General features: G+C 47.4%; 1 protein-coding gene across 3 annotated transcripts in view; it reads right to left on the reverse strand.

Annotated features, from left to right (window-relative positions):
* Positions 1 to 234: 234 nt before the first annotated feature.
* The window catches only part of LOC308239138 (zinc finger protein 548-like), an 80,098-nt gene continuing 67,255 nt past the window's right edge, over positions 235 to 13,077 (reverse strand). For 2 of the 3 annotated variants that reach the window (XM_080651748.1, XM_080651746.1), the window contains one exon: positions 354 to 2,234. In XM_080651748.1, the coding sequence (XP_080507874.1) occupies positions 2,116 to 2,234 (119 nt within the window). In that variant the 3' untranslated portion in view covers positions 354 to 2,115. Of the gene's footprint in view, positions 2,235 to 3,272; positions 3,325 to 13,077 lie in introns of those variants that run through there. The other variant, XM_080651747.1, reaches the window with a different exon arrangement.

Raw genomic sequence — 13,077 nt, forward strand, 5'->3', positions numbered from 1 at the left:
AGTGAATAGAACCAAAACAATGAAAGGTACAACAAAAAATTCATCTTTACTGAGATATCATAAACCAGAACCAGTGGGGTTCAGATTGGTGAAATAGAATCTAAGCCAATCTTCACAGCACAATGTGAGAACCACCTTAAGAGGGACTACTTCTTTGCTACAGATGGGTATTCTGGACAAACCCTGAGTCAGGCCCATTCCCTAGTCAGAGAGAAAGGAATGAAGATCCTGCCAAGGGTTCAGAGTATTTATTTATTTATAAAACTGAGAATTAATTTAAATTTTGCCAATTGATCTTTTATGAAAAAGAATATTTTTATATTTATTTCAGAGAAGAAGGGAGAGGTAGAGAGATATAGGAACATCAATGGTGAGAGGGAATCAATGATCAGCTGCCTCCTGCATACACCCCACTGGAGATCGAGCCCATAGCCCCAGCATGTGCCCTTGACCAGAATCAAATCCAGGACCCTTCTGTCTGCAGGTCAATATTTTATCCACTGTGCCAAACCGGCTAGAGTGTGTTCAGAGTATTTAGAATTTATTCAAGCACAAGAGAGCACTAAGGGTTTGTGACTGATTCACACTGTTCACATGAACTAGGTGGTAGAGGTGAAATCACTTTAGCCATAAACCTTCACAGTGACATCAATCACGTAGTAGACCTGGGCAGGATAGCAAGTGCAAGCAGCTCCTTATAACCTCACTTGTACCTGAAACTTATGAGGAATCTAGCAGAGTGTATGTTCTGATAAAAATGAGGTGTGTTAAGGTAAATGTGTCTCCTTCAGTGCTGTTATTCTGGGCAACAAAAAGAAAACATTCCCTACACATTTAAGGCTTTTCTCCAGTGTGAAGTCTCAGGTGTCTTATAAGGCCACATTTTTGAGTAAAAGATTTTCCCCAATCTGTACACTCATAAGGCTTTTCCCCAGTGTGAACTCGCTGGTGTTTATTGACATAAAACTTACTTCTGAAGACTTCCCACAATCACTACACTTATAAGGCTTTTCTCCGGTGTGTATTCTCTGATGTTTAATGATGGTAGATCTCACACGGAAAGACTTCACACAACCTATACACTCATATGGCTTTTTTCCAGTGTGAACTTGCTGGTGTTTATTGACGTCAGACTTACTTCTGAAGGACTTCTCACAATCACTACACTTATAAGGCTTTTCTCCAATGTGAACTCTCTGATGTTGAGTGAGGTTAGAACTCTGACTAAAGGACTTCCCACAATCACTATACTTATAAAGCTTTTCTCCAGTGTGAACTTGCTGGTGTGTATTGACATCAGACATACATCTGAAGGACTTCCCACAGTCACTAAATTTATAAGTTTTTTCTCCAGTGTGAATTCTATGATGTTTCTTGAGGGTAGAACTCTTACTGAAGGACTTCCTACAAGTACTGCACTCATATGGCTTTTCTCCAGTGTGAACACGCTGGTGTTTATTGACATCAGACTTACATCTGAAGGACTTCCCACAATCACTACACTTATAAGGCTTTTCTCCAGTGTGAATTCTCCGATGTTGAATGAGGGTAGAACTTTGACTGAAGGACTTCCCACAACCTGTACACTCATATGGCTTTTCTCCACTATGAACTCTCTTATGTTGAATGAGGTGAAAGATTCGTCTGAAAACTTTGCTACATTTGTCACACTCATAACTCAGTTCTCCAGAACATACACCCTGAGATTCAACAACTTTCTGGTGGTGGCTGGCAGTTATTTCACATTCTGCCCACTGGTGATGACTTTTTTCACTGAGATATTCTTGGGAAACCTCACTGCCACTGTGTGGCTCCTCAGTGTTCTGAGAGGCCCGAGGCTGAAGCAGCTCTGAGGGAGCTTGGACGTCTTTCCCAACCTCCTTCTTGTTTGAAGGCTCCTCTGATAAATAGAAGCTACACCTTGTCACAAATGAGGGCCTGTCCATAGCTTCTTTCCAGGAGGCCTTTCCACTGACATCCTTCTGTTGCTGGTGAGGGTTTGCGCTGAAACAGAAATATCTCACACATGCGTCACTGAAGATGGCTTTCTGCTCAAACTATTCTGCTTGTGACTCAGTCAGGTGCAAAATATCTTTTAACACTGAGAAACACTGCTTACAGGAATGTGACTTCTGGGTTGCTGGAGCTCTTAGAAGCCCTGACATGTGACTCTCCTTGTACAGAAACACTCTGATCAGAACAGGCCTCCTCATCATCCTCTTCATGCCAATAACCTGAAAACAGAAAAAAGGTGAGGAAACGAATGAGGACTGTGGTGACAGGGGGAAGTTTCATTACAAAAGTGTGTGGACCATGACACCTGGACTTCATGCAGTTTTCAGAAGAGATGTGAAGGAAGCATTAATAAGAGGCTTCTGTGAAGTTCTGGGCCTCTGCAGATCATAAAGGAAGGAAGACCACACCAGGAATATGACACAAAGATGGGAAGCACCACATGGAAGAGAGGTAAGACTTCCAGCCCTTCCTTAGGCTAACAGTGTTCAGCAGGGCTTGTCTGCTCATGACATAGAAAAACTGCAGAATTTTCCTTATCTCTTATTTGAAGAAAAATTCAATAAACGAGTAGCTGGTGTTTGAAACCTTCTTAAGCATGTAAGTGCACTTCATAACACATGTGTAAGTCAGTGTTAAAGAATACATCAGAGGCAGCAATGCAGAGGAGCAGATGATGTAAAAATGCCATAAAGGTGAACATAGCCGAAAGCCAGGAAGTCACAGGTGAAATGACATGTCAGAAAGAGTAAAGTAGGTAAATGATAAGGTAGAAATGTGGTGTAGCCAGTGGCACCTGCTTCTGAACACTGATGGAAAAGAGCTGGTTCCTGGTATGAAGGAGGGTCTTACAAGAACAGTACATGTTTCATGCAAGTAAAAACCATAATCTGGCACAGATAGTCACCAGGAATTTAGCTATAGGAAAGGGGCAGAAGTGGAAGCCATGGATCTGAATGTAGTCACCCTCCAAGGAAGAGAAACAACAGGTGGGATCAATTAAGGTGTCTGTAAGACCCCTTACTCCCAGAAACATCCTTCACTTTCTGAGGCAAATGTTGTAAGAGAAGTTTGTGGAGTCTATTGCTCAGGGCTTTCCACAGTGCTCAGCACTGGCAGCCATAGTACATTTGAAAAGACAGTTAGGAATATTTGCAGAACCCATGGTCTGTCTGAGAGAGAGAGAGAGTGCAATGCCTGGGGAATAAAGTAAGAGAGAACATCATCTCAGGACCCTAGGAGAGATGTGAAGTTCTTACCTACAGATGCTACAAGTGCAAACACTTCCAGCATCACATCGCAGTACAGACGTCTCTGAGCCTCATCAAGGAGCACCCACTCCTCCTGAGAGAAGGCAATGACCACATCCTCAAAGTTCATATCCTGTCATTGTGGGGACAGTACAGACCATGATCAGATTCTCTTCTAATATTCCAAGTCTGTCATAGTCTTAATCCACCACATCCATCTGTTTCCTCTACTCCCCACATCAGAGAAGATACTAGGCCTCAGTCCCATCAAAGTCAATCTTTCCTTACATTCCTATGATGCTGTGTCTTCCACAATAAAGGGAGTTGAGCAGATAGAAGATACCTGTGCTCTGGGCCTCAATGTGAGTCAAACTGCCCCTTCTCAATAACAGTGGTGTCAGGAACTTAGGGTAATGCGAGTTGTTGCACATAAAGGGAGTGTGAGTGATTTGGCACTGGTCTTGTTAGGTAATATGCTTGTTGTCTCTCAATTTTCCCTCCAAGACACCAAAAAACATGGCATCACACTTCACCATTCTGACTCCAAACCCAGGTTGTTGAGGCCATAACATTTCACATCATTTTTCGTCACATAATTCTTTGAACCACACTCCTCTCACGCAGCTTCATTCCAAGAGGCACAATCTCACTGGTAACACGAAAATGCTGTGACAAAGACAGGTTGTTGCCTAATTAGGTTCTTCTCTCAAAATTCTAATTTATCACCTCTGTAATGTATTTTCCTCTTATTGTCTCCCTTCTGTTGGAAGCTGCCCATTGCCTTCACTAACAGAGAGGTGTGGACAAGGAACCCGGAAGGCTGGTCAACCTTGAGGATCTGGCAAGGGTCAGAGCCAACCACCCACTGTCTGGTGGAGACAAAGGTACCTGAAGCAACTTCCACCTTTTAGTCTTATGTAAAGCCTTGCTGACGGGCTATCATCGAGCTATTACTAGAATTGCCTGCCTAAGGGCTATGGGTGTACCCCAAGACCTGAATAAAAAGGATGGCAAGGCCAGAGCAAATCGGAGTTCTCTCTTGGGCTTCCGCCTGGCCCCCAATTCCCAAATTAATATTTTCTTGTCTAGTCTCTTTCATTTGTGTGTGGCCTCCAGAGCCCGAACCCCGCACCCTAACCTGAACCCTGAACCGCGTGGGACGTGGGGGGGGGGGGGGACACTCGCAACTGGCAGGCCAACGTGGGACCCTCACAACTATTGCCTTCAACGTGGGACCTCTGGAGGGGATGATTTCACCTAGAGCGAAGAAAGGAAGATTACACCCAAAAGGTGGGGAAGAATTCACCGTATAGGTGAGGGAAATTCACCGCACACAAAGACCACGATCAGCTGCAGAAGTCGTGATCTGTAAGTAGGGTGGGAACTGTGGAGGGCAGGAAGGGACTAGACCTCGGGGTCTAGAGTCAGAGTAGAAAAATTTAAAACAACCACTTGGAAAGGTCACCCCCCGCAGGCACTATAGAACTCCCCATTCCATAAATAAAAGAAATAGTTTCTGCCTGACCACCACTCCCCTACCTGCCAGAGGCATTACAGAGCTGTCTCTGTAACAAACAACCCATATAGGGAAAGGTCCGGTGTAGAACTTCCTCACTGCGTGAGCGAACCGTATTAGGAAAAGTCCAGGACAAAGGGGTCCCACATTCGCGGGTCATTCAAAGGGGCCAATCAGGGAATGCCAGGCCAACGGTTATAGAGGGAAGGGGTATAAAGGAAGGGACTGCCCCTTTCAACGGCGCTCTCGCCAGGCACTTGCCTGCTGCTGCGTCAGCTACGGCGGGGCCCAGATTTGATTCTGCAATAAACTTTTCCCTGTTTGATCCAATTGGTCTCGGTGGTCTATCTCCGGGGGACGCGCTCCGTTACATTTGGAGGCCCCAGCGAGATAGCACTAAGGGGGCTTCTCGTTAAGCCCCTTCAAATCTCACCCCGTTCCCCGGAGCTCCGCAACGTTCCTGTCCCTGCCTGCGCGGCGCCGGTAAGTCAGGCCTGTTTTGTTTTCGTATTTCTGGTCTGGTCTGGTTTGGTATGGTACGTACCTCAGTAGTGAACTAAGGGAGGCGGGACGCCGCAAAACTCCCTGTTCACAGCCAAAGTGGTGACGACCACTGAGGCCCGGTTACAGGTTTATTGAGGAACCTGGTCTGGTTGTATGAATGGTTGATGAAGTGTCTGTGAGGCCGCGGCTGATAGTGAGGGAAGTGTTGTTTGTCGGCTTTTTTGTTTTGTTTTGCTTCTTTGTCTCTTTACAGTGTGTGGAGAATCGGGTCGAGGGCTAAGATGGGTCAAGGAGGCAGTAAAACTGGCCCTTTGAGTCCCCTTGAGTGTATGATAAAGAACTTTACTGTCTTCAGGAAGAGAGGGGAGAGCTACGGGGTGTCGGTAGATGCTTTCACCCTTCGGAGATTCTGTGAATTAGAATGGCCAATGTTTGGGGTTAATTGGCCTTCAACAGGGACCCTAGATATGGGACCCTGTACGGGAGTCTGGCGCGTAGTTTATGGCAATCCCGGACACCCGAACCAAATTCCTTACATCGACATCTGGATTGATGTCCTGTTTGATAACCCCAAATGGCTGAAGGATTGTGGTTGCCCCCAGTCTAGAGAAAAATTGGGAAAGAGACCCACTAGGTCTATCTCAGTGGCGAAGTCACCCGGGGGGCGCAGCGGGAAACCACTGCGGGCCCCCTCGGCTCCCCCAATTTTGGACGCCCCAGAGGAGGACCCGATCCCGGGACCAAGAGCTCCCCGTCCGCCTCCCTACGTGGCCGCAGCCGACTCAGCCACCACCGCTGGGTCTCGGGAGGAGCCCCGAACCAAGAGAGAGTATCCACCTTTGCCACAGGGAGGTGCGGCTGGACCGGACCTCCCGATGGCGCCCGATTCTTCCACCTTGCAGGGGGAGTCCCACCCCAATGACTTCCCCCTGAGCCCTCCCCATACTAGGTCAGGAGCCCTTTTTGGTGACAACTGACCAGTGGCACAACTCCCCCTGAGAGAGGTAGGAGAGACAGACTCTCGCGGCGTTCACCTAAGGACTTATGTTCCGTTCACCACCTCCGACCTTTATAATTGGAAGAATCAGAACCCCCCTTTTTCCCAGAACCCACAAGGGCTGATAACTCTTCTGGTGTCTGTTTTCTATACCCACCAGCCCACATGGGACGATTGCCAACAGCTTTTAAATACCCTCTTCACGTCGGAAGAGAGAGAGAGAGGATAAAGACAGAAGGAAGGAAGCCAGAACTGGCAAAGTCACCAAGTCTGCCCAGAAAGCTCAAAAACTAAATTAATCTTATTTCTGACACCTGCCGCCACCCAGTCTTAATCAGGGGTGGAGGAATGGTCTCAGAACTGTTTGTCTCAATTGGCCATTTAAGTTTAATATGGTTAATGATTATAATGCATTGTAAAACCTTTAGAAGAAAAGGAAAATATTTTGTGGGCCACTTGGTCCTTTTGTGTGTGGCAACTCTCAAGTTATTGGTTCTAAAATCAGTACTTTTTAATGGAAACACACTCAAGCAGAGGGGCTTTTCAGAGAGGTCAGAAAGTCTGATTGCAGTGTAAGGGTCACCGGTTCCCCACACGCCACCTTCGCGGGCAGGAGGCAAGCGCTTTTCCCAGTGGACTGCAGATGAAAACGCCTCGGTGGGAGCACCTCCATTCGCCACCTGGGACCCAAGCCGTGCTCCCTGCCTCCGCCCACCCGGCACCGTCCCCTGCAGGGGTTGTTTTGAGTAGCTGGAGGCGGTGGCGAAGAGGGAAATTCCCTTGTGACCCCCTGCGCCCCAATGAGACCCAAGAAACCCCGGCGACTCCTTGGACACTTTTCACCGTGTTCTGTTAGGGGGCTTAAAGAGGGCAGCTAGAAATTACCCCATTTCCCTTTTCAGGCTTATCAGAAACTGAGATCTTTTATCTTTAGGAAGAATGTGGCAGTTTGAATTTCAAGTGGCTGGAGGCCTGGGAACCGCATGCTGGGCCTGTTCCCTCCTCCCTCTACCTTTTCTAAATATTTTAAAATAATAGAAGGTTTGAGGCATGGTTATGCATTTTTGAAGGACATAGAAAGAAGATTTGAAGGCTAATTTGAAATTGTGACATCTGTGAAGGTTTGTGTATGTGAGGAGAAGGAAAAGAGAATGTAGAAAGAAAGAAAAGGCCAGTAGCAAACAGGAAGGAGTTAGTATGCCTATTGCAGGAAGCAGGGGCACTGAAAGAGAGAATGTCCTGGCAGGTTAGCTAGGGAAGCAAAAGGGGAGACTCAGACTCCAAGGATCTTTAACTTAGAGGAAGAGGACTGACGGGCCTGGGGCTCCTTTCCATTAAACCCCCAGGAGCCCAGGGTAAACCTTACAAGTTGAGGCTAAACCTGTTAGTCTCCTGGTGGACACTGGGGCAGTCTATTCAGTCTTGACAGAGCCGATGGGACCCGTAACCTCTAAGAAGACATCAGTCCAGGGAACCACTGGACAAACTGCCTGTTTTCCTTGGACATCAAAAAGGACTGTGGACCTCAGAAGGAACACGGTAATGCATTCATTTCTGGCCATGCCAGAATGCCCGTACCCCTGCTTGGACGTGACCTCCTACAGAAGCTACAAGCCACCATATCCTTTGAGGGGGACAGAGCACACCTCACCGTGGATCCAAGGAACCCAGGTCCGGTTACATCCTCCCCCGCCTGTATTCTTTTAACCTGTCCTCGGTCAGAGGAATATATCTTGCAGGAAGCGGAAAAAGCGACACCAGGGGAAAAGCATAAGCCCACTACCTACCTGGAGGAGTTACAACGTCTCTATCCCATGGTCTGGGCAGAAAACAACCCCCCCCCCCCGGGGTTGGCAAGTCATCAAGCTCCTGTAGTAGTCCAATTGCAAGCCACCGCCACTCCAGCCCAGGTAAGGCAATACCCCCTGAGTTTAGAAGCAAAGAAGGGAATTGCTAAACACATTTGTCGGCTGCGGAAAGCGGGAATTCTAATTCCCTGCCAGACCCCCTTGCTTCCAGTTTTAAAGCCTGGGACTAAAGACTACAGGCCAGTACAAGACCTAAGGGAGGTGAACAAGAGGGTTGAGACTATACATCCCACGGTCCCGAACCCTTACACTCTGCTAAGTCTTCTGCCTCCAGAGAGACAATTCTACACTGTCTTAGATCTAAAGGATGGCTTCTTCACCATACCCCTGGCCCCGGTTAGCCAGCCTATCTTTGCATTCAAGTGGAATGACCCAGAGGGTGGATTCTCAGGACAATTGACCTGGACTAGACTGCCTCAAGGTTTCAAAAACTCTCCCACCCTCTTTGATGAAGCCTTGAGCTCAGACCTACTTGCCTTTAGGCAGGAGCATCCAGAATGCACCCTACTCCAGTATGTAGATGATCTTCTACTGGCAGCAGATACTGAGGAAAATTGCTGACAAGCCACTGAGGGCCTGTTAGGCACCCTACAAGCATTAGGCTACCGGGTGTCAGCCAAGAAGGCACAGTTATGCTCCTCTGATGTCACATACCTAGGGTACAACATTAGCAAAGGCAGACGGACCCTCTCCCTCAGTCGAATAAAGGCAATCTTATGAATCCCCACGCCTACAACCAAGAAGCAGGTTTGGGAATTCCTAGGGGCAGTTGGATACTGCCGCCTGTGGATACCGGGGTTCGCGGAGATTGCTAAACCTCTATACTCAAGTACTGGGGGAACGCAGCCGCTGAACTGGACCGAAGTGGAACAACGGGCCTTTGAGGAACTAAAGAAGGCTCTCGTCTCAGCACCTGCCCTAGCCTTGCCAGACGTCACGAAGCCCTTCCACCTCTATGTGAGTGAGGTAAGGGGCATTGCCAAAGGGGTTCTCACTCAGACTCTAGGTCCCTGGAAGAGACCTGTGGCCTATCTGTCTAAGAGGCTAGAGTACGGCAGCAGGGTGGTCAGCGTGCCTCCGGGCAGTGGCCGCCACAGCATTGCTGGTAAAGGAGGCAGATAAGCTGACTCTGGGCCAGGAACTAGCCCTGGCAACACCCCATGCTGTGGAGGCCCTCCTTCGAGCTGCTCCGGAGAGATGGATGTCAAACACCAGGATCACCCAGTGCCAAGCTCTTCTCCTGGACCAGCCCCGTATCTGGTTCCATAAGACACTGGACATCAGCCCTGCCAGCCTGCTTCCAGATGATGATCCAGAGGAACCCATTCATGACTGCATAGAGGTAACAGACGCAGTACAAACGGCTCACCCAGACCTGACAGATGTCCTGCTATCATCACCAGACAAGGTACTGTTCACGGATGGGAGCAGTTATGTTCAGATGGGATCTGATATGCAGGGGCAGCAGTAGTCACCCTGGACCGCACCATTTGGGTGCAGTCCCTGAATAGGGGACATCAGTACAAAAAGCTAAACTTTTGGCCTTAATCCAGGCCCTTCAATGGGGACACAGTGCCATCCACCGGGAAAGAGGGTTACCAACTTCAGCCGGAAAGGACATTAAAAATAGGGAAGAGATTTTAGCCTTATTAAAGGCCATCTGGCTCCCAAGGGCAGTTGCAATAGTGCACTGCACAGGACATCAGAAAGGGGAGGCAATTGAAGCCAGAGGAAATAGAGCCGCAGACCTAACTGCCAAGGAAGCCGCCCTAAAACCAGTGGGGCCTTTACAAGTGTTAGTAACCCTGCCGGACCTTGATCTACGGCAGACCCATCCTACACCAAACAAGAGGAGGAATTGGCAGAACAGAAGCAAGCCATCAAAGGACCACATGGTTGGTGGACCCTACCAGATGACAGACTGTTGGTCCCAGAGGCTCTAGGTCAGACGTTAGTTGCCCAGTTACACCAGGCTACCCACCTAGGCGACACCAAGACTTCTGGACTTCTGCGAGGCAGGTACTACATACCAAGCTTAGATAAGATAATTAAAAGCATAGTCACTAGAAGTACTGTCTGTGCACAGGTAAATGCTAAGCAAGGTAAGAGGGTCCCCCTGGGAATTCGGGCCTGGGGGAAATTCCCTAGGAGAGCATTGGGAGGTGGATTTCACAGAGATTAAGCCACCAGCGTCAGGGTACAAGTACCTGATAGTTCTTATAGACACCTTCTTGGGTTGGGTTGAAGCATACCCCACTAAGACCTAGATTTTGGCTACCAGTATCAGATAATGGCCCCGCCTTTGTAGCCAAGGTATCTCAAAGTATAGCTCAAGCCATAGGCATAAATTAGAAACTCCATTGTGCATACTGGCCACAAAGTTCAGGATAGGCATGAGCAGGACTCTTAAAAAAGGAGTTTAATTAAATTTGTCCTAGGAACCAGTGAAAACTGGACCAACCTCCTGCCCTTCGCCCTCTTATGGGCCAGGTGTACCCCCTACCGGGAAGGGTTTCCTCCCCCTTTTTTTGAGATCATGTATAGTAGACCTCCTCACATCCTTCCCAGGGTCAAGGAGAAACTGAAAACTAGAATTCATAACCATTCCTTGCTCAAGTCCTTACAGGCTCTGCAGTATACCCAGAGAGCCACCCATAAGCTTGTTTGAAACGCACTGCCAGTGCCCACCGCGGACCCTGTACATCCCTTCCAGCCCGGGGACTCGGTGTGGGTAAAGAAGTTCACTGCCCAAGGACTCACCCCAACCTGAAAGGGACGCTACACTGTTATCCTGAGCATGCCCACATCTGTTACAGTAGACGGCGTCCAGACCTGGCTACACCACTCCCAGCTCCTGCAGCAGGAAACAGCCTGGATCCTGGCAACCAGCAGCCTCACCCGTGAGATCCCTAGCCTGGGCTCCACACAGGCCAGGAGAAGACTCGACGCCTGCAGGAGGGGAACCGGACTTCAGTGAGGACAGTACTGATGGGGACCGTGGTACTAGGGGCCTTGCCCTACAGGAACGATGCTGTTTCTACGCCAACAAGTCGGGGATCATTCGAGATAAGATCAAGACCCTTCAAGAAGACCTACTCAGGAGGAAAAAAGAACTCCAAGAAAATCCCCTCTGGAGCGGACTTAATGGTTTCCTCCCCTACCTCCTTCCCTTGCTGGACCCCTTAGTCCGGTTACTGTTAGTACTATCAGTAGGCCCATGCCTCTTCAGATCTTTAGTCAACATGATACAGGCTAGGACCCAGGACCTTAAAATTATGGTCCTCCGGTCCCACTATCAAAATCTAACAATAGAAGAGGAAGAGGCAGAGGAATCAAGGATTTGATTCCCCGATAAGACCAGTAGGGAATGTGGAGGGCAGGAAGGGACTAGACCTCGGGGTCTAGAGTCAGAGTAGAAAAATTTAAAACAACCACTTGGAAAGGTCACCCCCCGCAGGCACTATAGAACTCCCCATTCCATAAATAAAAGAAATAGTTTCTGCCTGACCACCACTCCCCTACCTGCCAGAGGCATTACAGAGCTGTCTCTGTAACAAACAACCCATATAGGGAAAGGTCCGGTGTAGAACTTCCTCACTGCGCGAGCGAACCATATTAGGAAAAGTCCAGGACAAAGGGGTCCCACATTCGCGGGTCATTCAAAGGGGCCAATCAGGGAATGCCAGGCCAACGGTTATAGAGGGAAGGGGTATAAAGGAAGGGACTGCCCCTTTCAACGGCGCTCCCGCCAGGGCACTTGCCTGCTGCTGCGTCAGCTACAGCGGGGCCCAGATTCGAATTTGCAATAAACTTTTCCCTGTTTGATCCAATTGATCTCGGTGGTCTATCTCCGGGGGACGCGCTCCATTACAAAAGGAAATATTTTAAATTAAACTGATTTAATATACTTGAAATCACATGGAAATCTTTATCAAATAAAATTAATAACTATATTTTACTTATAAATGTTATAAAGGTTTTGGCCTCTACAAAGGGTAAACTGAACTAAATATTTCTTTAAATCCAACAGAGAAATTTAAAATGACAAAAAGCCCATAGCCACCTGCATTTTTAATTAGGCTAGAGGGGGGGCAAGCTGTTTGTGCCTTGTGAATCAGAAGTAAACATTTACTAAATTTGCTTTGCTTTGTTTTTTAAATAAAGATACCTACTTAAATTACTTATAAATTAGTCTTTTAAAATATAATCAAGTTTTCATATAATTTCAGCTAAATAAAAAGCCAATATTTTTATAAACAATTAAATTCTAATAAAGCCATCAGAAACAGCTAGTGAGATTTCTGTCTGCAATATAATTTTGACTGTCTATCTTTTAAGGATTTTGGTTTGCTCTTCCCTAGTTCATTGTGAGAATAAACAAACCATCTTTTCTGTCAAAGAACAGTTTAGACAGCCGCCATTTTGGACCGCTTGACTTGGCAGCCGCCATGTTGGCCACATGGCTTGCTGCTCCCCTGGGGGCTGCCATCTTGAAACAGCATTTTTGTAAGCAATTTGATTAAGTCTTCTAAGAAAGTTACTGAGGCGTCCCATGATCCTTCTGTATATGCAAATAAGCCAAAGGGGATACTCTTTAAAAATATATTCTAAAATTTAATAAGAAGGAGAAATTTGAAAATTTTGAAATCTCTTCCACTAATATTTACAGGGTAAACTAAGATTTTGTTAAGGTATTAAATCTGATCCATACTAGTGGTGACCATAACCTTAAGAGAAGTTGTTTCATGTGACATGGCCTGGCAATAGCCACCAGCATTAAGCAGCAGCCCTGTAGATTGCTTGGTGCAAAGAAAGACAAAAGTTTTTAAATGAGCCTCTCTGTAGCCTGGAAAGCTATTTTGGAAGGAAATAGAGGCTTCCTTCAAACATCTGAAGAACTGTAGTTGAAAGTCAATATATTTGGCCTCA

This window comes from Plecotus auritus (genome assembly GCF_963455305.1).
Source record: "Plecotus auritus genome assembly, chromosome: 15".
Taxonomy (NCBI): domain Eukaryota; kingdom Metazoa; phylum Chordata; class Mammalia; order Chiroptera; family Vespertilionidae; genus Plecotus; species Plecotus auritus.